General features: G+C 36.8%; 4 protein-coding genes across 14 annotated transcripts; 2 read left to right on the top strand and 2 right to left on the bottom strand.

Moving 5' to 3' along the window:
- The first annotated feature begins 2,732 nt into the window (after positions 1-2,732).
- On the top strand, positions 2,733-5,506 carry LOC111780322 (inositol diphosphatase DSP3). Its single transcript, XM_087119592.1, has 6 exons — positions 2,733-2,853; positions 2,899-3,110; positions 3,583-3,676; positions 3,770-3,827; positions 3,949-3,992; positions 4,918-5,506. The coding sequence occupies exons 2-6, from the start codon at positions 2,962-2,964 to the stop codon at positions 5,173-5,175; spliced, it is 603 nt and encodes a 200-aa protein (XP_086975718.1). The 5' UTR covers positions 2,733-2,853; positions 2,899-2,961; the 3' UTR covers positions 5,176-5,506.
- A 2,499-nt stretch (positions 5,507-8,005) lies between these two features.
- On the top strand, positions 8,006-10,637 carry LOC111780149 (protein METHYLENE BLUE SENSITIVITY 1-like). 7 transcript variants are annotated; one of them, XR_002812808.2, is made up of 3 exons: positions 8,006-8,552; positions 8,949-9,045; positions 10,226-10,637. XR_002812808.2 is itself a non-coding variant. In XM_023660465.2 (2 exons), exon 1 carries the CDS (start codon positions 8,198-8,200, stop codon positions 8,513-8,515), a length of 318 nt encoding a protein of 105 aa, XP_023516233.1. In that variant the 5' UTR covers positions 8,006-8,197; the 3' UTR covers positions 8,516-8,552; positions 8,949-10,637. The 7 variants fall into 7 exon arrangements, 1 of the variants encoding a protein (XP_023516233.1); XR_002812807.2 differs by having other exon boundaries at positions 9,584-10,637; XR_015413618.1 differs by having other exon boundaries at positions 8,006-8,573.
- Positions 10,638-11,061: 424 nt separating this feature from the next.
- On the bottom strand, positions 11,062-18,951 carry LOC111780196 (WRKY transcription factor SUSIBA2). Of its 4 annotated transcripts, none has more exons than XM_087119483.1 (8): positions 18,859-18,951; positions 18,384-18,787; positions 17,196-17,375; positions 14,185-15,071; positions 13,541-13,699; positions 12,309-13,213; positions 12,071-12,184; positions 11,062-11,888 (listed from the first exon to the last, which is right to left on the bottom strand). In XM_087119483.1, exons 2-6 carry the CDS (start codon positions 18,666-18,668, stop codon positions 12,490-12,492), a joined length of 2,235 nt encoding a protein of 744 aa, XP_086975609.1. In that variant the 5' UTR covers positions 18,669-18,787; positions 18,859-18,951; the 3' UTR covers positions 11,062-11,888; positions 12,071-12,184; positions 12,309-12,489. The 4 variants fall into 4 exon arrangements, with proteins under 4 accessions (XP_086975609.1, XP_086975610.1, XP_023516297.2 ...); XM_087119484.1 differs by having other exon boundaries at positions 18,384-18,715; positions 18,788-18,945; XM_023660529.2 differs by having other exon boundaries at positions 18,384-18,948.
- Positions 18,952-21,485: 2,534 nt separating this feature from the next.
- Positions 21,486-24,119, bottom strand: LOC111779697 (putative 4-hydroxy-4-methyl-2-oxoglutarate aldolase 2). 2 transcript variants are annotated; one of them, XM_023659814.2, is made up of 2 exons: positions 23,962-24,119; positions 21,486-22,268 (listed from the first exon to the last, which is right to left on the bottom strand). In XM_023659814.2, exon 2 carries the CDS (start codon positions 22,253-22,255, stop codon positions 21,755-21,757), a length of 501 nt encoding a protein of 166 aa, XP_023515582.1. In that variant the 5' UTR covers positions 22,256-22,268; positions 23,962-24,119; the 3' UTR covers positions 21,486-21,754. The 2 variants fall into 2 exon arrangements, with proteins under 2 accessions (XP_023515582.1, XP_023515583.1); XM_023659815.2 differs by having other exon boundaries at positions 21,486-22,298; positions 23,962-24,091.
- Positions 24,120-24,579: the final 460 nt, after the last annotated feature.

The following is a 24,579-nucleotide window of genomic DNA, read 5'->3' as shown; positions in this document are numbered from 1 at the left end:
GTTTGGAACTAACGCAATTGAGAACGGAACTGTATCAAACGTGATGTTAAATTATAAGTTTAGTTCTTAAATTTTTAAATTTGTGTCTGATTCGTTCTTAAATTTTAAAACAATCGGATAAGAACGAATCAAGATAAGAATATATTTTTGTTTACAAGATAGGAATATATTATGAACGTTGTTGTAAATAATAATATCATCATTGAAACTAAATAAAGAAATAATAGCCTACATTTAGATTCTAATATGTTATTGACAAAAGAACGATGAAAAATTTCTTAATGATAATTGATAATTTATGACGTTCGAGTAAAGAAAGAATATATTAATGAATCGAGACTATATTTGAATGATGATCTCACATCGGTTGGAGCGGGGAACGAAATATTCCTTGTAAGAGTGTGGAAACCTCTCCCTAATAAATGCATTTTAAAACTGTTAAATTGACTGCGATATCTGTTAGTGGTGGGCTTGGAATGTTTCAAATTGTATCAGAATTAGACATTGGGCGGTGTGCGAGTGAGGACGTTGGACCTTTGAGGAGTGGACTGTGAGATCTCATATCGACTAGAGAGGGGAACAAAACATTCTTTATAAGGGTGTGAAAACTTCTCTCCAATAGATGCATTTTAAAACCGTGAGACTGACAACGATATGTAACGTGCCAAAGCAGACAATATCTGTTAGCGGTGGGCTTCAGTTGTTTCAAATGGTATTAGAGCTTGACTCTAGGCGGTGTGCCAACGAAGATGCTAGGCCCTTAAACGGAGTGGATTGTGAGATCTTACATCGATTGGAGAGGGGAACGAAACGTTCTTTATAAGGGTGTGGAAGCCTCTCCCTAATAGACGCATTTTAAAACCGTGAGGTTGACGACGATACGTAATAAGTCAAAACAGACAATATCTATTAGCAGTGTGCTTGAACGGTTACAACAAAAAGTTAAATGCTTCATGGAAGCTTCCTGACAAGACAAAGGGACAGTCAACATCGTATGGCAGCTTTTGGATTTGGACTCTTTCAAACTAAACCTCCTAACAAATTTATGTTTTTTTCTACTCAATATTTGACTCCAAATTTAAATATTAATAAAATATTTAAAACCCATTTTAGTAATTTTCCTTTTTTTTCTTCTTCCATCGTCGATAAGAAAATTTCGGGAAACTTAGAATTACTTATCGATCTGAATATAACACTAAAGAGCTCGTAGATTTGAATCTTTGCCTGAATTTTTGTTATTTCATTTTTGTTTTGTTACAACTATTCGGGTCAAAGTCGTTACTCAACGAATTGGATTATCATTTCATGTAAGGGTGTGATCGTGTAACCGTCCGAACTCACTGATAGCAGATATTGTCCGCTTGCGTATCCCCGTTAGTCTCACGATTTCCACACTCTTATAAGGAATGTGAGATCTCATAATCCACCCCCTTGGGAGCTCAATGTCTTCACTGGCACACAGCTCAACGTGTTGGCTCTGATACCATTTGTAACAGTCCAAACCCACTGCTAGTGGATATTGTCCGCTTTGGCCCATTAGGTATGATTTATCAGCCTCACAGTTTTAAAAAAGCGTCTACTAGGGAGAGATTTCCACACTCTTATAAGAAATGTTTCGTCCTCCTCTTTAACCAATGTGAGATCTCACAGATCGAGACCATAAAATATGAAACGTTTATGATCCAACAGTAGAGATATGTTTGAAAAGACAGTCACATCGTTTACACTATCACAACTATTCGAGTCCAAATGGTGTATGCTTTTGATCTAATAACGAAAATATGTTTGAACGGACCTTTTTGCCCTTTAAAGTTTCATAAATCACTATTTTGTCCTTACGACCACTAGAGGAATTGGTCCAATGAAATTGTATTTTTAATTAATTAATAATATAAAAAAGGGCAAAACGACATAAATTCCACGTCGTTTTCACTTTTTTTTTTTTTTTTTTTTTTTTTTTTTTTTTTTTTTTTTTTACGACTTCTCCACATTTTTCCCTCGTCAATTTTAATTATTAAAGTTTTAAAAAATTCCATCAACTTTTCTTTTAAAATAATAAATAAATAATTTATAAATACCGAATTTTTATTTATTTCATTTTAATCCATAAAATTGGGTATTTAATAATTTATTTTATTAATATTTAACTTAAATTAATTTGAAAAAACTTAAATATTTGTCAATAAATAAAAAAAAATCTTTAAATAAAACAAATGTGTCAATACCATATTTTAATAAAATAATTTAGTAAAATACGATTTTTTCTTTTTAAAAAAATCCGGAATTTTGTTTTGATAACAAAATAAAAAGATAAATTTAAATTCTAATTTTGGAAAATAATCAAATGATAAAAATCATTATTGGATATTAATTTAGAAAATAAATTCAAATTAAATACAACTTAATCTTAAATTTCTTTTTTTTTTTTCCAAATAATTCAAAAACATATCCAAATTTTGAAATTTAAATGTATTTTAATAAATAGAACTAATAATATTTAATTTACATTAACTAAATTTTGAGATTTAAATTATTATTATTATTTTGTGTAAATTTTTTTATTTAGAAAGATATCTTTTAAATTATGTTTAAAAATAATTAATTTGCATAATTAAAATATCCAATTCCAAATAAATTCAATAACTGAAAAAAGCGGAATTTGAATTTAAAAAAAAAAAAAAAAATCCAAATCTGCAAAACGACACCGTTTTGATTTGCCAGCATCTTTCTCTCTTAAAAACCGCTATCGCCTCCGTTTTCCGTTCCATTCAACCTGCGCTCGTCTCGAATGCCAGAGATTTTCCTTTATATGCATTAGATTTTCGATTCCTACTGATCGCCAAGTTTTCGCAGGTTGCATTAGATTTTCGATTCCTACTGATCGCCAAGTTTTCGCAGGTTGCATTAGATTTTCGATTCTCTGCAATTTTTTCTGTTCTTCAATCCATAATTCATCGCAGAATGAGGCTTCAAGTGAACGACGGCGATGTCGACGACGATCTTGTTCCTCCCCCCAACTTCTCCAGTGTTGAGGATGGTATTTTCCGATCCGGCTTCCCTCAGCCTTCCAATTTTCCCTTCCTCAAGAATCTAAATCTCCGCTCCATCATGTTTGTATTCTTAATCCCCTATTTGGGTTTTCTTTTTCTTCTGGTGTTCTTGATTCTGATTATTGATTTTGTTGTTCCTCTGCGTGATTTTGTGATTTCTGTTTCGTTAATGTTCTGGCTGGCTTCTGGATGTTTCTTGTTTTGTGATTTTTGGCTCTGTTTCTTTCTTTTTTCCCCGTTTGGTTTGATTAAGATTGGGCGTCAATTGTGGGGGTAGGTTGAATTTGTTCTTGAGCGATTCTCTATGGGTTCAGTTAAGATTGGGGATGGAATTACGGAGGTTGGAATTGTTCATAAGAAATTTAGATTGATTAAGAGGATAAGAAGATTTGTATTGAATTTTGGGGATGAATTTGGTTGCAGGGTTGTAATTGTTAACAAGAAATTTGGATTGGTTTCTTTTAACAGAATGAGATGATTTGGATTATCGTTTTCTATCTTGATTCTGATTTTGATTGCCTTCTTGAATCAGATATTTGTGTCCTGAACCCTACCCAGAGGAGAATTTGGAGTTTCTTAGAGCTAATAACATCAAGCTTTTTCAATTCAAAATTGAAGGGACAAAGGTAGTTTGATCTTTCCTTTTCCTTCAAATTGCTTATTTGTGTGTTACATATGTATTTGCTGGTTATAATCATCAGTAATCACTTGGATTTCAGGAGCCTTTCGTTTCGATACCGAAGGATGCTATTCTGGACGCCCTAAAAATCCTAATTGGTACTGAGAATTTTCATTGGATTTCAGTTTATACGTATGATTCCTTGTTCTTGTTTATCATGATCTTTTCAGATTTTAGAACATCTTTTAATTTGTTTGTAATTCTATCTCTGGTTTTCAGATGTTAGGAATCACCCCATTTTGATCCACTGCAAGCGTGGAAAGGTACCATCCTAATCCTATCCATGCTATTTATTGGTATGAAAATCTACACATGTTGGAACAATTGTGATTCCTTGTTAGCCCTGTTGTTTGATAACGACATTTTCTTGTGTGAGATCCCACATCGGTTGGAGAGGGGGATGAAACATTCCTTATAAGGGTGTAGAAACCTCTTCTTAGTAGACGCTGCTAGCGGTGGGCTTGGGCTGTTACTATTGGTATTGAGCTAGACACCGAGCGGTGTGCTAGCGAGGACTTTGGTTGAAGAGGGGAATGAAGCATTCAGTGTGGAAACCTTTTCTTATTAGATGCCTTTCAAAACCTTAAGGGGAAGCCTTGAGATCCCACATTGGTTGGAGAGGGAACAAACCATTCCTATGTAGAAACCTCTCCCTAGTAGATGCTGCTAACGGTGTGCTTGGGCTGTTACCATTGGTATCAGAGCCAAACACTGGGCAGTGTGCCTACGAGGACCTTGGTCCCCTAAGTGGGATGGATTGCGAGATCCTACATCGGTTGGAGAGGGGAATGAAGCATTCAGTGTGGAAACCTTTTCCTATTAGATGCCTTTCAAAACCTTAAGGGGAAGCCTTGAGATTCCACATTGGTTGGAGAGGGAACAAACCATTCCTATGTAGAAACCTCTCCTTAGTAGATGCTGCTAGCGGTGTGCTTAGGCTGTTACCATTGGTATCAAAGCTAAACACTGGATGGTGTACCAGCGATGATGCTGGTCTCCTAAAGGGTTGGATTGTGAAATCCCACATCGGTTGGAGAGGGGAACGAAGCATTCAATATGGAAACCTCTCCATATTAGAAATTACCTTCTTTAGCTTGAACAACGATTTTGAATATAGTTTTTGAAAATAGCAAACCCGAACGTCATCAAAAGGGATATTAATAAAGCTTTGACATGTCCTGATTGCAGCATCGAACAGGCTCGCTCGTGGGTTGCCTGAGGAAGTTCCAGAACTGGTGCTTGACATCAGTGTTCGAGGAGTACCAGCGATATGCAGGCGTGAAATCAAGGGCGACGGATCTACAATTCATCGAGGCATTCGACATAGAGCCTTTGAGGCAATGTGTTTACAGCATCATATACCAGTACCAAGGGTATAGCTCAAACAAGAGAAGGCTGTTGTACAGAGAAGAGAAGTTGCAGAAGCCCCAAACAACACCAGTTTAGAGACAACAAATTGAAGGCATCATACAAGAACACAACCTTCCTTATTGCACATAATATGAAGTTCTTGTCCAAACCCCATCAAAGTCTTTGGTTCCCCATTTTTAGGGCTCCATTGAAGAAGAAGCTCAAATCCTTACTTTTTTTTTTCTTTTTTTTTTTTTCAACAAAAAATCATATGAAAAGAAAGAAAAAGAAACTTTATGGAAACACTATTATTTCATGAGTCATAGAATAGCTTGAGTCTTATTGTTTTTTTTTTTATGTATAGTTTCATTGGTGTTTTGAATCCACTTATTATTATTAATTATTTATAGATTAAGATTTTTTTTTTTTTTTTTTTTTTTTTTTTTTTTTTTTTTTTAATCTTTATTGTTATTATTATTCTTTTGTCATCGTGAACAGTTTTATCATTATTCAGGCAGCTAGAATGTCTTATTGGGGCCTAAGTGTGCGTTTTGAATGGTCGTCCTAGGTCTAAGCGGTTTATCTCTTAAATAAAACTCGAGTACCGGAATATAAAAGGAAGGATTGAGAAGTGGGAGCACAACATCAGACCATTTAGAACCTTAATGGCATAATTGTGTCTAACTTGAGAGGTGGAGTGTCACGATCCTACATTATCTTGACATGCTCACGATCAGCTTTAAGGGGAATTAGTCTCATATATATTTTTTGCCCTGGGTTTGTGGCTTCGTTGGGCCTTAAGCGAGGTTTGTCTTCGCCAATTGAACGCGTAATTCAAGCTTACTTGACCACACACACTGCTGCTTACTTGACCACACACGTCGCCTGCGCCCTCAACTTTGTCCTTTGTCTGGGCCAATGTCTCTCAATGCAATGTTGCATCTCATCTTGTCATCTCGAGTTTCCGGATGTCGCCAGCCATCATAACTCGTTCGGTCACGCCATCGAGAATGGACCCGAGTGTTGTTCATCTCATCGGGACTTCTCGAACATCCATCCATCCGGGTTCTATTGAGGCATTGGCCCTCCCGTGCCCATGCCGAGTCATTTAAGGATACCGTATCAGATAGCGGGTGTATGTAGCAACCTCCAACATGCGGGTTGGGGCGCAATACTGGCACACCCGTGTCGTCCGGTACTGTCCTTCAAAAATCCATTTCAAAGGAAGTCGCTTGAGACACTCGTCTCGGCACGCTCGCCCACACTGTGACACACGTATGTGCCACATAGCTCACTTAAGTCACAGGGCCCAAGGGTGGGGTAGGCCCTTGTAGGCCACAGGCCTAGGGGTGGTAGAGAGCTAACACCATGGTAGGCCGTTGAAGGCCTAGGGTTGGTAGAGAGGTAACACCATGGTAGGCCTTGTAGGCCACAGGCCTAGTGTGGTGGAGAGCTAACACCATGGTACCTCTAGGCCACAGGGCCCTGGGGTGGTAACCCTTTTCAATCTTCCGGGCAGGGCCCAGGGGTGGAGTAACACCATGGTACACCTGTACTACATTTTGAGCAATTTTCAATCTTTCAGGCATAGACATGATTTTGGTGAACGGTCATACTGTGTCGTGCATTGTCCGTCCGGTGTCCGATTGACATAAAACTTGGTGAGCATTCATATTTCATATGGACAGACTTAACTCCCAAACCGCATGCCCAAATTCCTTCCAGAACCCCGACTTTCGAGGTTAAGGCTCGAGACCCTACCTAGCCCTTCAACAAGCCTATCTTTGCCCCTCATGTCTAATCGTGTCTCTATCTTGTTTATGTCACAACTTGTCTTCAGTGCCCACTTCGTGTGGTGTGTTAAATGATGCACCGTTCTCCTCGGTCACATCATGACACTCATCTAGGCCCTCGCGTGGCTAGATGAGCGCCACTTGAGGGTCGCCGCTTCTATTGTCGCAACGTGAGAATCACAATCTACTCTCTTCATAATTAGGTTGTGACATGAAGCATGTATAGCAGCTTAATACCGCATAGAAGCATAGTTCTTTTTGTCTTGCAATTGAATTTGATTCATCATTACAAAAATTGAATGAATTTGCCTTGTTTTTGTTTGACCGCCCTATCCTCTTTCAAGAAGCAAGCTCCCTCCAGTTATCCAGTCCCTTGGCATGACGAACAAGCAAATCAAGCCCCATTTTCAGTATATATATATATATATATTTTGGGTATTTGAGTCATTTAGTAAATTTAATTTAATATTAGAATATTGTGTTTTGCTATTTCTAAAAATAATAAAACGAAAATTGTCAATTTTTAAATAGCATAATTAAATATTTTTTCCCTTAAATATTTTATAGGTTTAAAAAATATTTTTTTCTCGATCTCTCGAGGCTCTAATCTCTTAACGGAACATATATCATTTTCCATAGATTATAGTTGTAACAGCCCAAACTCAATATTAACAGATATTATCCGTTTTAACCCGTTACATTTCATCGTTAGTCTGACCGTCTTAAAACGTGTTTTTATCCTCATTCAATTAATGGAGAATTAGATGTTTTTTCTTTTTTCATCTAATTTAGAAAAAAAATGACTTAATAATTTTATTTAGATAATTTGAGCTGATTTTAAATAAAATTAAATGGAATTTATATTTCATAAATTTATATTTATGAATTTATAAATTCAATATTTTCCTTTTTTTTTTTTTTTTTTTTTTTGCACGTTTTTAATAAATTCATTATAGGATCACTTATCCGTTTGGACTTCTCTACGACAGCAGATTAGAATCACCTACTTCCGCAACATTGTTCTCATCTTCTTTCATCCAATCATAAACGCCCACGTACTCGAGAGCAAATAAATCCGTCCGTAGCAGATCGTCAATAATACAAAAATAGCCAGTATAAATAAAGCAAACGCCATTGATGGGTTCACCGGAGCTAGGGTTTCTCCCCCCAATTCTCTCCTCTTCTTGATCGAAGGTTTCTCCTCACAAATCGGCACGTATTCTCTCAATCAACAGATTTTAAAAAGCGTCGATTTGGCTTTGATTTGATTTGCTTTACCCAGAAAGGGAGGAAAAAAGGGAAAAAACAGCAACAATCGATCAGCCATGACGGGTAAGGCGAAGCCGAAGAAGCACACAGCAAAAGAGATCCAGGCGAAGATCGACGCAGCTACCACCAACAGAGGCGGCGGAAAGGCCGGGCTTGCAGACCGGTCCGGCCAAGAAAAAGGTGGTCACGCGAAGTTCGAGTGCCCACACTGTAAGGTTACAGCGCCTGATGTTAAAACTATGCAGATTCATCACGAGTCGAAGCATCCCAAAATCCCTTATGAGGAAGACAAGGTTGTGAATCTCCACGCTGTTCGTGTTGCTGCTGAGGCGTCTAAGCCCAAACCGGGTGTGAGAGGCAGCTTCAAGAAGTGAAATAAATCCGGATTTCATGATGATGATGATGATTAGGGTGGGTGGGCTCAATTCTATGGTATTGGGTACTTATGTTTTTTTTTTTTTTTTTTTTTGTGTTCTTAATCTGGGTCTCTCTATGTCTTCACTCTGGTGCTGATGGAAAGTGGTTTTTAACTTGTAAGGTGTTTGAGTAAAACATATTTGATGTCCTTGGAGCTGCAGTCTCCCTTCTTGAGCTTCTTGCAATTATGTATATGTCATAAAAACATGATCATGGTTGTTATGGTAATGATGGAGGTGTTTCATGTTCTTATTTTCGTGCTTATCATGTCATATGTTTAATTTTAGTTAGATTAGAGTGAGCTTAAGGTGTTGCTGGAATGTTGCAGGCTTAAGCTGTTTATGACTTGAGAATATGTTGTGTGATTTTTATTGTTATTTTGATATTTAGAAAGTAGATTACTGGGGAATGATTAAGAGTTGACCCAGCTCTGAAGGAGGAATTTCGTAAATCCAATCGTCTCTGTGGTCGTCATGGCTTCACTTATGTAAGTTCAACTCTTATATTCTATGATATTTATATGTTAGAGGCTTGCTTAAGTTGTTAAAACAACTATGTTTTGGGAGAAAAAGTAGTCTTTTGGCAGGACATCTCAGATTCCGGGAAATGAGTTAAAGTCAAGTCAAAGTGTTACTTGGTCATTGTTCGTTCTAAAATCTCAAAAGGGTCTGTTGATTCGGAATCACGGAATGAGTAGATGTAACTGATCACTATAATCCATTTTGTTTAAGTTTTTATAGCTTTACCTTTTTGTGGTAGTTATATTTAGCTGTTAAAAGAGCTGAACCCTTTGGTATAAGATAGCTGAAGTTTTCAATCATATGACAGCCCAAGTATCATGTTCTTCTTTATTTGACCAATTCTTCGTATAAAGTTAATGTCTCATCTCTTTGAGTGCCTTTGAGTTCTTGTTTGGGGTTGGCCTTTGTTTTTTCTTTGAAGAAGCTTTATGAATGAGATCTTTCACAGCAATCTATCAATATCTGTGTATTTATATTTACATTTTTGTTGTTCTTTTCACTCAGGCTCCAATCTTACCTTGCACTTGGGCTCCAAGGAGCTACTGTCCCACAATTTTCTTGTAAAAGCAATAATCTTTAGTGGTTAATTTCAATCCCCTCGGTATCAGACTCAATTTATGAGCTTGGTTTTGATTCTTGTGGATTGGAGTCCTTTTTTGTAGTTAGTGTTTGGATTCTTTTTCATATGCACTTGTACGTTCTTTTATATTCTCTAAACTTGGTTTTTGTATTAAAAGATCACATTGATATCAAGCAATGGCATATTCTGATGGTAGAGCTTTAATATCAGGTTAGGTTTTTAGTTGGCAACCAGTAAGGTCGATTATGCTGGTTTATTTGGGAGAAAACGTTGTAGTTTTCTCGAACTCGGTGGTGCGTTCAATTGGGACATGTTGCTTCACTGTTTGCGTTCTTATGTTCTGGGTTCTCCTTTTACCTTTGTTGAAGTTTTTAGGTTTTGGCTATTGAAAGTTCAAGTTGTTTCAAGTTTGGTCACTGTCATTATTTGAGCATTATTTGTTTGAAGGATGGATGTTTGTTGTTTGCTAGGGATGTTTAAAGTATTCTGACAAACTGAACTGTTTTGAAATCAGTTGAAACGAGTTTGATCGGTTGGTTTATATGTTTTTTCTGTTGGGTCGGTAGCAAAACTTTCAGGTCGGTTGGCGAGCAAGCTCAAGAATGGCTCAAACGGACCGAATCAACCAAATATATGCTGCAGCAGAGCTCCTTCGACAGTTGGTGTTAGTTCGAGCTTAAAATTGATATCAACCGATGGATAAATCGTCTAAATCAGTAATGTTGTACAAAGCCTTGCAAAAATGTTATAATAACACTTACAAAAATGTAAGTTATGAAGTGTTGTAGCTCAGCTTTACTTGGTCTTGTAGTTGCTTTGATCCATTTCTTGCTATATTGTAACATGAACATGACTTCCCCCTACTGTTTGTAACTTGTTTCTAAACCCATCAATGGGCTAAACTCATGATTTGGACTGAGAGCTGGAAGATGAACTTTGTTCTTCTTAACTTGTAACTTTGCTTTTGACAATTTTCTTTTACTAAGGTTCTTGCACCATTCATTCTAATTGTTCCTTGTTGTTTGAATTCTCATTTCAAATGGTCATTCGAGAGGGTATACAAGTGGAAGACGATATTGAATGGGTATGGCTGGTCATTCGAGAGGGTATACAAGTGGAAGACGATATTGAAAGGGTGCTCTAGTATAGACACGGGATTTAGAATAATTTTATAATGACATTTATATACATTCTCAAAAGTTTATGTCTGCCCATCCTAGGGGTTTTTTAGCTAATTAAGAGTTCAATAATCGAAATAGTGGTTTTTAAGTTAATTAAGAGTTCAATAATCGAAAAAGGATGATCTTGATGGGAGTAAAATACTCACTTAACTATCTAAATATACAAACAAGCCAACAGTCATCTTACAATACTACGCTTATACTCGTTCTCAATTTAGCCATATCTACAAAACAATAAATTTATTGAACAAATCATCGCTGTTGTTTGTGTCAATCAAAGAATGAAGTCTCCCATATAGAAGTTCATAGTTCACTCAAAATAAAGACCGGAACAAGACCGGATCATATAAGATTAGATCAAGACCGGATCATATAAGATTATCTTTTATTTGATTTACAAAGAAAGAACAAATTTGCATTTGATAACATCACTCACATATCTCTCTAAAAATAATTTAAATCAAATTAAGGTAGTCAGCTCAAAATTAATCAATCTATAAAACTCAACATGGAAGATTTCCCTGCCATATACAGAGACTCATTTGGTTGTCGTTCCCGTTTCTTGTTTCTCATTTCTGGTTTCTTTTTCGAAAACACAAACAAACCACTTCTTATTTCCCGTTCTTCAATTATTTTTTTGTTGAAAAAAAGGTGAAGAACATGTTTGGCAATCGTTCTTTATTTCTTGATCTTCAAAATTTTATATGAAAACTAATTTTTGAAATTGAAATGCTAAAATCTCTATGTTACATTTATCTTAAGATACTTATTATAAAGTAAAAACGACAATGTTCTATCTATGTGTTGAAAAAAAAAAAAAAAAAAACTCAAAACAAAAACAAATAACAACAAAATTGATTTTGTTATTTCAAAATTTCTACTCAATTTCGAAAACGTTTCTGAAAAAATGAGAAACAAGTAAGGAGAACAATTACCAAACGTTTTTTTTTCTCTTAAAAATTGGAAACAAAAACATTATCAAATGACCCCTGAACCTCCGACTTACCTACAACACTGGAAATGAGGGACCTGGGCCATAGTTATTCACCTGCAAGAGTTCAATTAAAGGCAGTTTGTTCGTGAGATCAAGAGCCTCACCCAACCCATGTTTAGCTACTCTGTTCTAGTAAACTTTGTAGAGGTAGTTTTAGTGGATATCAACTCACAGCTCAAATATTCTTCAATTACTTCACAAAATGCCTCTTTAATTAGTCAGTTCAAGAATCTAACCTGATGTGGAAGGCAGCATTGAGCAAGATAGCCATCTGAGGAGTGAGTGGCATGATCTCCCATACCCCATTCTTCATAGCCTGAAGTTGTCTGTTCTGGAATGGACATCAGTAACTGAAACAATGCAGAAGGTAAGTGTTTTTAACTTGGGTAATAAACAATCAAAATTGAGCTCTACAGAGTTATAGACATGTGGGTGATGGTAAAATGCCTCTGAGAAACTTATTTTAGAGCTTACACAAGAGATGATCAAAGCTTCGACCTCGGCTACTGCTGTTCTCAGTTAACTTAACACTAGTACTTGTATTTAAACGTTTTCTGCCACTTTGGAAATAGCTTGAAGAGATTTGAGGCAGAGTTACTGTGGAAACTATATGGAGCTTTACTACACCTATACACTTGTGTGAAGAACGAATAAGCTACGGAAAATTTCCCATCATATGTTGATAAACTGATGAGACCAATGATGATGAAGATGCACTTGAACTATCAACAATTGGTTGGAAAGAAGCACGGATGTTATCGTCATCGTGCTCCTGTTTGGGCGTGAGGAATCTATCAGTTTCACTAAGCTGCTGACCAGAGAGGAAAACCTGAAATGGTGGTATTGGTCTTCCATTGGTAAAATCAAAACCAGCAGCTGAGAAGTTTTGGTTCAATGGCAAGGAAATTGGGAAGTCTGGAACCACAGATGCCAAAGAACCACAGATGCTTGTTGAAGTATGCTTTGAATTTAAACCAAAGGAGCTATAAGGCAAGGTGTGCCGCAGTTGAGGGAACTTCATTTGACAGAATGAAGGTGCTCCAAGTTTTATATCGTTCCTAAAAGTGTCAAAACAACCAGATCTCTGATAGTCATAGTTAAATTCAGGTTTTGGATAAAACTGGGCGGCAAGATCTTGAATTTGTGTTTCGGAATTTGCGACATTCGAGTTTCTGGACAAATCCATGTTCGGTTGCACATGAGAAGTAGAAGGTTGGCTATTGCCATTACTCGAGTTTACTTGACTGCCGTTTCTTGCTGCAGGCACTTCATGATTGTGTTTTCCTTCGTATGTTGTTATAACACATTTCAGATCATGTGATGCTCTCTCAACGTGTTTCCTTACTGCACAGCCTGCACTTGTGCATTTGTAGTAGCTCCTGTAGACGAAACAGTAATTCTTAAATGATAGGAGACATAATCAATAGACTATGACAAAGCAGTAACAATACCATGTTGATGCCTACACCACATCCTTTCGATCTTCAAATTCACAAATCAAGATCATATCAAACGTTCGAGAATAGAGACTATTTTAACTCGAGAAATTTTTTTTGAAGTACGAGCAAAATAAGAATGTTAATGGAGTAAGAGCTATCAATTTTACAGTAAACTCATTCATCGTCCCTTTGGCCCTCAGAAACACAACGTAGCATGCAACAAAAACCCATTCACACACGCACTAGCACGGATTTAAATGTTAGTACCTTGGATTTGGATTTCCTTTGACAACTTTTTGCCCATACTTCCGCCAACGATACCCATCTTCAAGTATGTCGACGTCAGTTTCAATTTGGACAACTACTCTTGGTTCACGTAAGGATCTAGAAGCCAAGTTTGTCTCAATTGAACCACCCTCTTTTCGCCTGCAACAATAGTCACACAGAAGATGAGCAATCTTTGCAACTCATTATGCACTTTTTCAGGATGTTTTTAACAAACTCGAGCTACTTGAGGTAATCTTACAGCCGAAAGGGCATCAATTGAAAAGATGTAAATGATCAAATTAATGAGGGTTAGATCGGTAACTTACCAATACGTTTTGTGAAGTTTAAGCTCAGTAATTCATAATATTTTAGATCTAAGTAGGTCCACAAAAATGCGCTCAATTAAAGTGGTAGGAGCCGTGGAGGTTAAGAAAGTCAACCACACTATAGCGTCAAAAACTGAAGATACTGCTCACCAGAAAAGAATATGAAAATAAGGCTGTAGATGCCGACTTCATCAGTTCCATACATTTACAGTCAAATCTTTTATTAAATCCCCTCTTCTAGCCAGTTTGTAGTCCACAATGAACATATTAAAGGCTTTCTATTTTATAATAATATCCAGTTAATAGTAAGATCAATACCTTCTTTTCAATTCAGGCTCAGCATCATCAGCTTCAATGCAAACTGAAATACTTCCCTGAGTTGTAAGATCATCATCATCTCCACCACCGCCGCCATCATCATCATGACTAGCCAGTGTGGATGAAAGCTCTGGAGTTCCCACAGATTCAAATACCCCAACATTTTTTCCTTGGGGATTTAACAATGGATCAGAAAGCTCAGTCACAACTGATATCGAGGATGTCCTTTCTAGACCATCAACACTCCAATCTGAGATGGGTTTGGTATCCTTCACCCCATATTGAGTGTTTCTCCATGTCAGCCCAGCTTCAACTTTGGCACGGTTTCCACCACCTTCACCAATTTCTGGAGTATCATCTGGCATTAGCATGGATCCAAGCATGGCTCGACGATTGGGATCAGGTTTCGCATGAATATGAGCACCCTTATAGATGATTTCTGTTATTTGACCATCAAGAGATCGCTCCACCTTCTTCTTTACCTGACAATTTGGATGTGTACATTTATAGTAGCTTCTTGGATATTCACTACCTTTAACCTGTTTCTGTCCATATTTCCTCCAGTTGTATCCATCTTCTGATGTCCTTAACATTCCCATAGGAATGCAAGACCCTTTCTGTTCACCTTCTAAAGGATGCTGCGTCTCACTGTCATCTCTTTTTGCCGATTCTTCAGGTGTAGATGGTTGATTATTAGCTATAGCAGAAAGACAACTTTCCATATTGTCACAGTTGCCATTAACACTCTTTCCATCAAAATGGTTATTACCAGTGGATGAAGCGATGTCATATTTCAATACAGAACCTTCTTTTGAAAAATCAGTTAGGAATTCAAAATCCATCAGTGCTTTCTCCGATTCAAAGGCTTGACGATCAATGTCAGCTTCCTGAGAAAAAAAAATTGCAACAAAATGAAACAAAATGATAACGACCATTTTTCTCAACGTTAAACAGACTAGTGTCTACAAGGATCAGTTTATTTGAAGAATATGCGAGATAATCTGGCCCATTCTGCAAGACTCTAAACTAACTAACATATGGTAAAATTCACACATGAGAATATATTGTTCAACATATGGCCTTACCTAATACTCACCCGTTACCTCGTTAAGATTCCATTATGTTTCTGCATTCTGGAGTCAGAAATTATTTTTTCATAACTTCTTGATACCCATTTAGAACCAGAAAATTTTCCATAAGAATGAGATAATAACACTGCTCCAAAACAAATATTAAAGTCGATAAAGCTGATGATAAGTTTCAGATATTGCTCCAAACCTGACGCAGTCGGGGCTTTGTGGAGCTGCCATATTATGACGGAGCAATGGAGGGTTTGAGGTGACAGTTTTCATGTCTTTTTTGAGTATAAGAAAACACTTTAATTGAAATAAATGAAATTAAAGAAAAGGTGCAAAACAGTTACAGACAGGCTCTCCAATTGACATTGTATATCTCTGCATGTGTAATATTAAGGAGGCAGAAGAAGAAAAAACATAGTAGAAGCTGTTAAAGCAAGTGCATTCATATTTTTTCAAACTTGAATTCTTTTAATCAGAAACCATATTGAATAACGAGTACACTTCAGCATATAAGATCCATCGGGATTTTAACAGTATTCATCTCGAGTTTTGGAATTGTTTTGGCCGATAGTTCTCAACACACCAGTATGAAGCCTAATAAAATCTGAAAGGAACAATAGTTTGAAATTAATTGAACTTAAGAACTTCCGGTACCAGTCCTTTTATTTTATTTCCTTCTCTTTTTCCTTCCCTCTTCTCCAAATATATTCTTTTTCAGTGCCTCAGCGTTGATACAGTTCCTGGTTTAAGCTTAAAGCTAAATACGTGTCATGGAGAAATTAAAAAAAAAAAAAAAAAAAAAAACACAATTTGAAACTATCTTCCACTACAATCTGTGTCTCAAAACCATAATTAATGCAAGAGAATTTTGATCCACCATTCCACACGGCCCTTTCGCTTGAGTCAACAGAAAACCCACCAACAACTACGCTTTTTTCCAACAATATTGAATTTCATCACGCTGCCAAACCATTTACGTTCTGGATTTTGCTAACCTTAAAAACAAGAAGGCATACTCTTAGAAATCAAAATGCTCTTTACACGTGCACTAATACTTGTATCATTGCCTTTCCACTTCCACCAACTACAGTCATCGTTTCTACTGTACCATGATCACCCTAGATTTAAACTTCCTACTTCATTGTTCTCAAGCATCTCTGACGTTCAAAGGTAGCAGGTTTGACGAACCTGCAATCCACCCTCTATTGAAACCCGCTTAGCTCGAGATAACTATTAAATTGAAAATTCAGATATTCTATATGAATTATAAAATGTTTCTGCAACAAAATGACTTCTCTAGTTTTAAATTGTTACGAGTTACAAGACCAAATTGTAGAAATACATTTGATCATTTCATAAAGATAGTGATAGGAATATTGGTTTACTGATTTTCAACATTTAACATTTGATAAGGCCGATAAATCAGATGCTAACTTCAATTGGGGAAATAACTATTATCACGAGACAATGATGATCTTCATAACACAGTTCAAACATCAGCATTTGATTTGGGTTTAGGGATTTCCATAACATGAAATTCACATGATAAGGTTGAATAGCAAGCAAAAGATGCATAAGCTAAGGATAAACACCTTGAGAAAATTTAGAGTTAAATATGTTTCGTCTCAATGAGCTTGTACTTCCTAACTACTAACAAAGTTGAAAAGGAGAAAACCAATCTCAGTACTCACATAGGATTAAGTTTTCTTAGGATTCAAATTTCCGTCTTTTGATTCATCTCAATCAAGTCTTAGGGTGTTGTGCTCTATGCACTACAAACTCAAGCTAAAGCTTTCTATAATAATGGAGAATGATGCATGGGTGCAATATTGTATCCTAGTTAAAGCATGCCTTCTCACTCACACATTCACAAAGATTGTGGGCAAAGTTACTACTTGCTATGCAAAAAGTAAAAGAAATAGAATCAATTACCTGATTTTCAAGCCTGAAAAGACTTTGAAGAGTATTAAGCTCCCCATGAGGTGCGAACCTGAAGTAGGAATCCTCACTGCCGTGGCTACTTCCATCTTCAGGCATTACAGGATTCAACAATGAATGCTCATCTTTTATTTGATGTATGGGAAAAGTGCCCGTGGTTGGAGATGGCAAATCCTGACATAACATCCCATTAAAATGGTTTTTTGAGAATAACTAAAAAGTAACAATAAAAAGGTTTGTAAAACTAGTAAAATCTGTCAAGAATATAAAATCGGTACTAAAGATACTATCGCTGTTAGTACCAAAAGAAAAAAAAAAAACTAAATCAATTTTGTAATGCTTCAAGCTCAGGATCAGGGTGCAGACCAGGATTTAGAATGCAGATTTGGCACACACAGCCTGACATTTCCCTGCATCTACCGTGACATGGCTATGTTACTTTTCCCTACAAACCAACACGAGTCAAGGTTTTTTGTCAAATTCCTATGAGGTCACCCAACATAGGATAGCTCCAAGTCAAGCACATTTAATTTTGGAGATCTTATGATTAGGTCACCGAAAAGGAAAGTGCGCCTTGTTGGTATAAATAATGACTATCCATTCTTTTAAGCATTTCTTAGTCACACTTGCATATCCTGCGGCATCCAAACGTGGAAGGCAAAGTAATTACAATAGCAACAACCGAAGGGATTCCATTCTTTCCACGTAGACACAAGAAAGAACAGAGAAAAGAAATGCAAGAAAATTGAAACCCCCACCTCAAACCTTCATGGTGATTTGAAAAAAAAAAAAAAAAAAAAAAACTAGAAGATAATAATGAAAAGGTTTGTAGAACTGTGAAGAACAGAAAATCAGTGATAATGAAGCTATTACACCGAAAAACTAAATTAATTATGCCTCAAACCTAGGATTTGAAATTCAGATTTCGTACACAGCCCCATCATTCTTCTCCTGAATCCTACAACCACAGTTACAACCACAGGATTTGAATCTAGATTGTTGTTCTAAAGTTAACTATTAATTATTTGAAGTTTTTCTTAACCACAGTTACATTCGTGGAAGGCGAAGTAATTACAACAGCAGCATCTGAAAAAGGATTCCATTTCATGTACGCACAAAAAAGAAACAGAGAACAGAAACGCATGAAAATTCCAGCATCCAAAATACAATCCCAAACCTCACCTGTGTATTGAGCAGCGTAATCGGAGAATCAAGCAACAGAGTAGGGCTAATCCCCGGCGGAATAGTGAGGCAAGGAGATCGAACCATAGGCGATCCCAAAGGAGTCGCAGTACGAAACCTAGGCAACGCCAAATTGTTCTTAGATACATTGAATCCATTTCTCCCTCTCTTGGAAGCTCGTAAGCTTCCAGCATTGGCATCCACAAGAACTTCATCATCCGAAAACTTAGGCGTTGAAGAAGTTGGGGATCTGCTGTTCTCCCCATTGTCGTCCATGAATCGCATTCATTACACAGTACTAATACTTCACATAATCTAAAAGTCACCGTCAGCTGATAACACAAAAGAATCGATGAAGCGATGCGAAATGGAGCTTGAGTTGCAGTGACAACGAAGATCTATACCTGGAAGTGGATGAGGGAGTAATCTGAAGAACAATGAATGAAATACTTGGAAATCGAAACAGAAAAATTACCAAAAAAGAAGAAATCGGGAGGAAGGTAGAAAGAAGCGTAAATTCTGTTAGCTGCAATTTGTTTTTTCCTTAAAATAGTCCTTCAAGATCTTCTTCTTCTCTTCTTTTTCTTCTTTTTTTCTATTACATCAAAATTAGATTACCTTCTTTTTGTCTTAAAAACTGTTTATTTTTAGATCTTCCTTTTTAACTTTCATTCATATTCTCTATATTTAGTCCATCCACTCAAAGTATATTTCATAATTTATATGCCTACTACTACTACTACAACCTTAATTCTTTACTCACACCCGACCCCATCCCTTTCGTGGGTTTCTTTTACGTTCCATTACCTCAACGTACAAAACTGTTCAATTCAAGGTTCATATTAGAGAGAGAATGGCTCGGGAAGAGAAGACGGGGCCCTTTTGAGAGTTTCTTAGGATTGGTTAACTCTGTGTGGTTTGACTCAACGTACAAAACTGTTCAATTCAAGGTTCATATTAGAGAGAGAATGGCTCGGGAAGAGAAGACGGGGCCCTTTTGAGAGTTTCTTAGGATTGGTTAACTCTGTGTGGTTTGACTCAACGTACAAAACTGTTCAATTCAAGGTTCATATTAGAGAGAGAATGGCTCGGGAAGAGAAGACGGGGCCCTTTTGAGAGTTTCTTAGGACTGATTACTCTGTGGATTGACTGGACGTAGAAAACCTTTCGACCTAAGCTTCATATTAGAGAAAGGCTCGTGAGGGGAAGATGGGGCCCTTTCGAGGGTTTCTTAGGACTGATTAGCTCTGTGGATTGACTGAACGTAGAAAACTTTTCGACCTAAGGTTCATATTAGAGAAAGGAAAGTGAGGGAAAGACGGGATCATTTTGAGGAACTTTTAGGACCCGATTACATCTGTGTGGATTGACTGAAAGCAGAAAATAATTCAACTTAAGGTTCATATTAGAGAAAGGAGAGTGAGGAAAAGACGGAGTTCTCCTCAACCCGATCTTCCTATTTACTCCAACAGACACGGTTCAAAACGTAAAAATAATTATAAAAACAAATTAATAGCTTAAATTTAAACCCCACATATTATTTAGTTAAAAAAAATATATTTAAACGATGAAAAGATTAGAGTTTCGTATTTAAGGTTTTATTATTACATAATTCAATAATTAATGTATTCTTTTTCTTTAAATTAAAATAAACTTTTTGGACATTTATGGGAAATTTTAATTAAAATAAATTTAAGAATAAAAATAAAAATAAAGGAAGTCGCACATTAAATTTGACACGTGATACAGTATTACACACGTGCTAATTTTCGTCCACAAAATTTATTTATTTATTTATTAATAAAATCCGCAAACTTTTCAGCCTATAATTTTAATTTATAATTTCATATTATATATTACATAAAAATATTTTAATTATTTAGAAAAAAATATATATGCTTGTATTTGAAACTCTTTTAATTTAATTTATGATTATTTATATTTTTTAAAACAAAAAATGACAAAGGTTAAATTAGATTAGTCTAGTGTGACGGTTTTAAATTAAATTATTCACGAATAATATTTTAAGTATTAAGTAAAAAATAAAGAGTATTATCGTCAAACTTTCATTCATATTCACTTATATCGATAATTTAATTAAACTGAGGTTAGTCTTATGTAAAGTACGCATAATTTCAGTGTAGCTTATTTAGTATCCCAATGCATAGCATTGTACCAAAGCTATACGTGCACTGTACATGCAATGAAGCCTATTTCATTATTAGGATCCATCATCGAGTTTGGAAGGTATCTCCAAACATCCGACTAACTTCAACGTAGTTTACTTAGTGTCCCGACACATATTATTGTACCAAAGCTATACGGGCACTGTGCACTATGCAATCATCGAGCCTGGAAGGTATCTCCAAACATCCGACCCTTACTATCATAGTATCTCTTGAGATACTATATAGTATCCCGACACATAGTCTATGTATACTTAGTGTCCCAACACATAGTCTTGAGATACTATACTTAACATCCGACTAACTTCAACATAGTATATTTAGTGTCCCGACACATATCATTGTACCAAAACTATACATGCACTGTGCACTATGCAATCATCGAGCTTAGAAGGTATCTCCAAACATCCGACTAACTTCAACATAATATACTTGGTGTCCCGACACATATCATTGTACTAAAGCTATACAGGCACTGTGCACTATGCAATCATCGAGCTCGGAAGGTATCTCCAAACATCCGACTCTTACTATCATAGTATCTCTTGAGATAGTCCTTCCAACCTAGTCTACGAGAATCTATTTCGACCGACTTTCTAAGTGTTTAAAAACGGTTTTTTAAACACTTTTTCAAACTTTCACAAGACAGCCAGAAGATCGCAGCCCACAAAAACAATACAATGGAAGAAAGTATATGGAGTTTCTAACCTGGGAATCAGCTAACCATTGTCCTTGCACTTGCATAGCTGCAACCCAAAAGCTCTGTTTATCTGTCATGAGCTGGTGCCTACAGAAACCTGTCTGTATTATATTGAACATAATTAGAACACATTCAAAATAGTTTACATAGAAATATGGATCTTCCTTCAATCAAGTAGTTCATCCTTCACAGTTCATCTTTCACGGCACACAGCAATGCAACAATAATGCAGCACTTCATAAACTTCTTTTACAACAATAATGCAGCAGTTCATCTTTCACAGCACACAACATCGTATTAAGCTCAAGTAATAATACATCATTTTAGTGATAAATATAACAAGGAGTTGAATTATAGGGTCCACAAGTAGACATTAAGAGCGTTACTGACGAGCTCTGGCCCTCGCGCTTGCCCTCGTGCTCGTCCTCGTATAACAATATCATCCTACCATCAAAATCTTTGGAAGGGAACTAATCAACAGTTCTCTAAACGGACAACTCGGTTCGTGAAACCAGAATCCCATCAGTATCTGCATACAGCCATTCTCCATCCATGATCCTTGTCCCAGCTATAGTTATCGGAACGTGCTTTTCTCCGACCCGTTTTTTGTAGGCTTTCATTGGGTGTGAAGCGAGAGCCCTTACCCCGATATCGCAACCGTTAATTTCATCCACATCTCTAACACATCCATTCACAACTATACCAGACCATCCATTGTTTTGAGCTTGGACAACAGGATTGCCACCCAATATTGCACATCTCTTACTACCGCCCCCGTCCACGACAAGAACTCTGCCGTTACCCTTCTCCTCAAGGAACTCACGAATCAAGACGTTATCTTCAAATACCTTCAGTGTGACTACTGGTCCTGAAAAGACTTGGCGTCGACCATATATCTGGAAAACTGGTTCGAGGGCTCGAAGTTCGCCACTCACAATGAGCTGTGGATTAGCATCACAAACTTCTGCAGTGGTAACCAAGGCCATTTGCTTCAAGCACCTTGAGTTTGTAGACAAACATTGAATTCAGCTAAAGCAGAAATTGTTCCATTTGGTCATTTCTTGAAAGAAAACAATTTTGCAGATAAAACACAATCACAAACATGTTGGAAAATTAACAGATTTTGTGTTTTTGTAATGGATTTCATTCAAAATCCATATGCAATGAGTTAACACGGAACTAGAAATCCACCACTAGCAAATATTGTCCTCTTTGGGCTTTCCCTCAAGGCTTTAAACGCGTCTGCTAGGGGAAGGTTTCCATACCCTTATAAAGAGTATTTTGTTCTCCTCCCCAACCAACGTGGGACATCACAATCCACCCCCTTCGGGGCCCAACGTCCTTACTGGCACACCGTCTCGTGCCTACCCCTTTTGGGGAACAGCCTCCTTGCTGGCACATAGTCTGGTGTTTGGCTCTTATACCATTTGTAACGACCCAGATCCACCGCTAGCAGATATTGTCCTTTTTGGGCTTTCTCTTTCGAGCTTCCCCTCAAAGCTTTAAAACGCGTAGGGGAAGGTTTCCATACCCTTACAAAGGGTGTTTTGTTCTCCTCATGTGGGACATCACACCTTCCCCTCAAGGCTTTAAAACGTGTCTGGTAGGGGAAGGTTTTCATACCCTTATAAAGGGAGTTTTGTTCTCTTCCCCAACCAATGTGGGACATCACAATCCACCCCTCTTCGGGGCCCAGCGTCCTTACTGGCACACCGTCTCGTGCCTACCCCTTTTGGGGAACAGCCTCCTCGCTGGCACATAGTCCGGTGTCTGGCTCTTATACCATTTGTAACGGCCCAGATCCACCGCTAGCAGATATTGTCCTCTTTGGACTTTTCCTTTCGGGCTTCCCCTCAAGGCTTTAAAAGCCATCTCCTAGGGGAAGGTTTCCATACCCTTATAAAGGGTGTTTTGTTCTCCTCCCCAACCAATGTGGGACATCACACCTTTAATCGAGGCTTGACTCCTTTCCTCTAGAGCCCTCAAACAAAGAAGAACATTTGTTCTAACACTTAGAGATCCCATTTAAAAAGTAAAAGAAGGAAAAAAATGAGATCCCAGCTCTTGATTATCCATGTATTTTTTCATCTTTTGCCTTCAATGATAACCATAGAAACTCCGTGACAAGAAACAAATAAGCTTATCAAACAAGATAGCTCCACAAAATTCATTGTAATGCAGAAATTTTATACCAAAAAAAGTAACATCAAATCCAAATCAGAAAAGTGTCGGTACGTAGAATGTCACTAATTGACGAACAGAACAAGATCAACAATAGTCATTGAATCAACACAAAAGTAATCGACGAACAGAACAAGAACAACAATAGTCATTAAATCAACACAAAAGTCATTGACGAACAGAACAAGATCAACAATAGTCAATAAATCACCGCAAAAGTAACTGATCCAATTGCAAATCAATAAACCTCCACGTTTAGAGTAAACAAACGAACAAAACAATATTCACAATGAAATTCACCGATCTCAACAAAGACCCATCTGAAATCCGATGAAATTGACATAAACAAACCCAAAAAATGGAACAATAAGAATACAACATTCATTTTTGGGCAGAACAGACGGTGTGAACTTCAAGCGACTGATTCCCACAAAACAAGATCAGATTCAAATTCAAAGAGAAGCAAAAAGACCCAAATCGAATCGAGAATTGGGAAGGGAAGTGGAATTACCTTTATGAAGTTGGGGTGAAAGGGAGAGTCCAAGGCGTTGAAGAAGAGGGAAATGGGGGGATGGAAGAATAAATAGGAAGACCAGAGGAAAACGAGGAAGACGATTGCGTGAAAAGGGAAGAAATTATGAAGAAATTAGTTTGTTGTGCCAAACCCAATTATGGCATTCAATTGTTCTAAAAATTAACAAAATCTTCACTTTTTCTTCTTTTTGTCTAACTTCAAAATTGGCCTTAGCTTTGATTTTTCCTTTTTTTTCATTTTGGCCTTAGCTTTGATTTTTCCTTTTTTTTTTCCTATGTTTTTTTTAGTTTGAGTCGATGATTAAGTAAATGTAGCTAAGGGAGTAATGGATGAGATTTAAATTAGGGGTGTGTACAAGATCAGGTTAAAAAAATCTTTTGAATTGGGTTGGTTGGATTGATGACTAAATAACTCGAACAAAATTCATAATTAAATTATGTATTTTCAAACGAGGTTGAATTCGGTTGAGTTATCCAGTTGTTTTTTTTTTAATTATTTTAAAAAAAATTCATAGTGCGATTCTCAGATCATATCAGAATCTTATCAACACTATTAGATTAAATATTCAAATCTCTTGTTGATTGACTAAATAAT

This window comes from Cucurbita pepo, chromosome 18 (assembly GCF_057944985.1).
Source record: "Cucurbita pepo subsp. pepo isolate OVF chromosome 18, ASM5794498v1, whole genome shotgun sequence".
Classification (NCBI taxonomy): Eukaryota; Viridiplantae; Streptophyta; class Magnoliopsida; order Cucurbitales; family Cucurbitaceae; genus Cucurbita; species Cucurbita pepo.
Note: the sequence above shows the minus strand (reverse complement) of the source record. Positions and strands in the feature narration are given on the sequence as shown.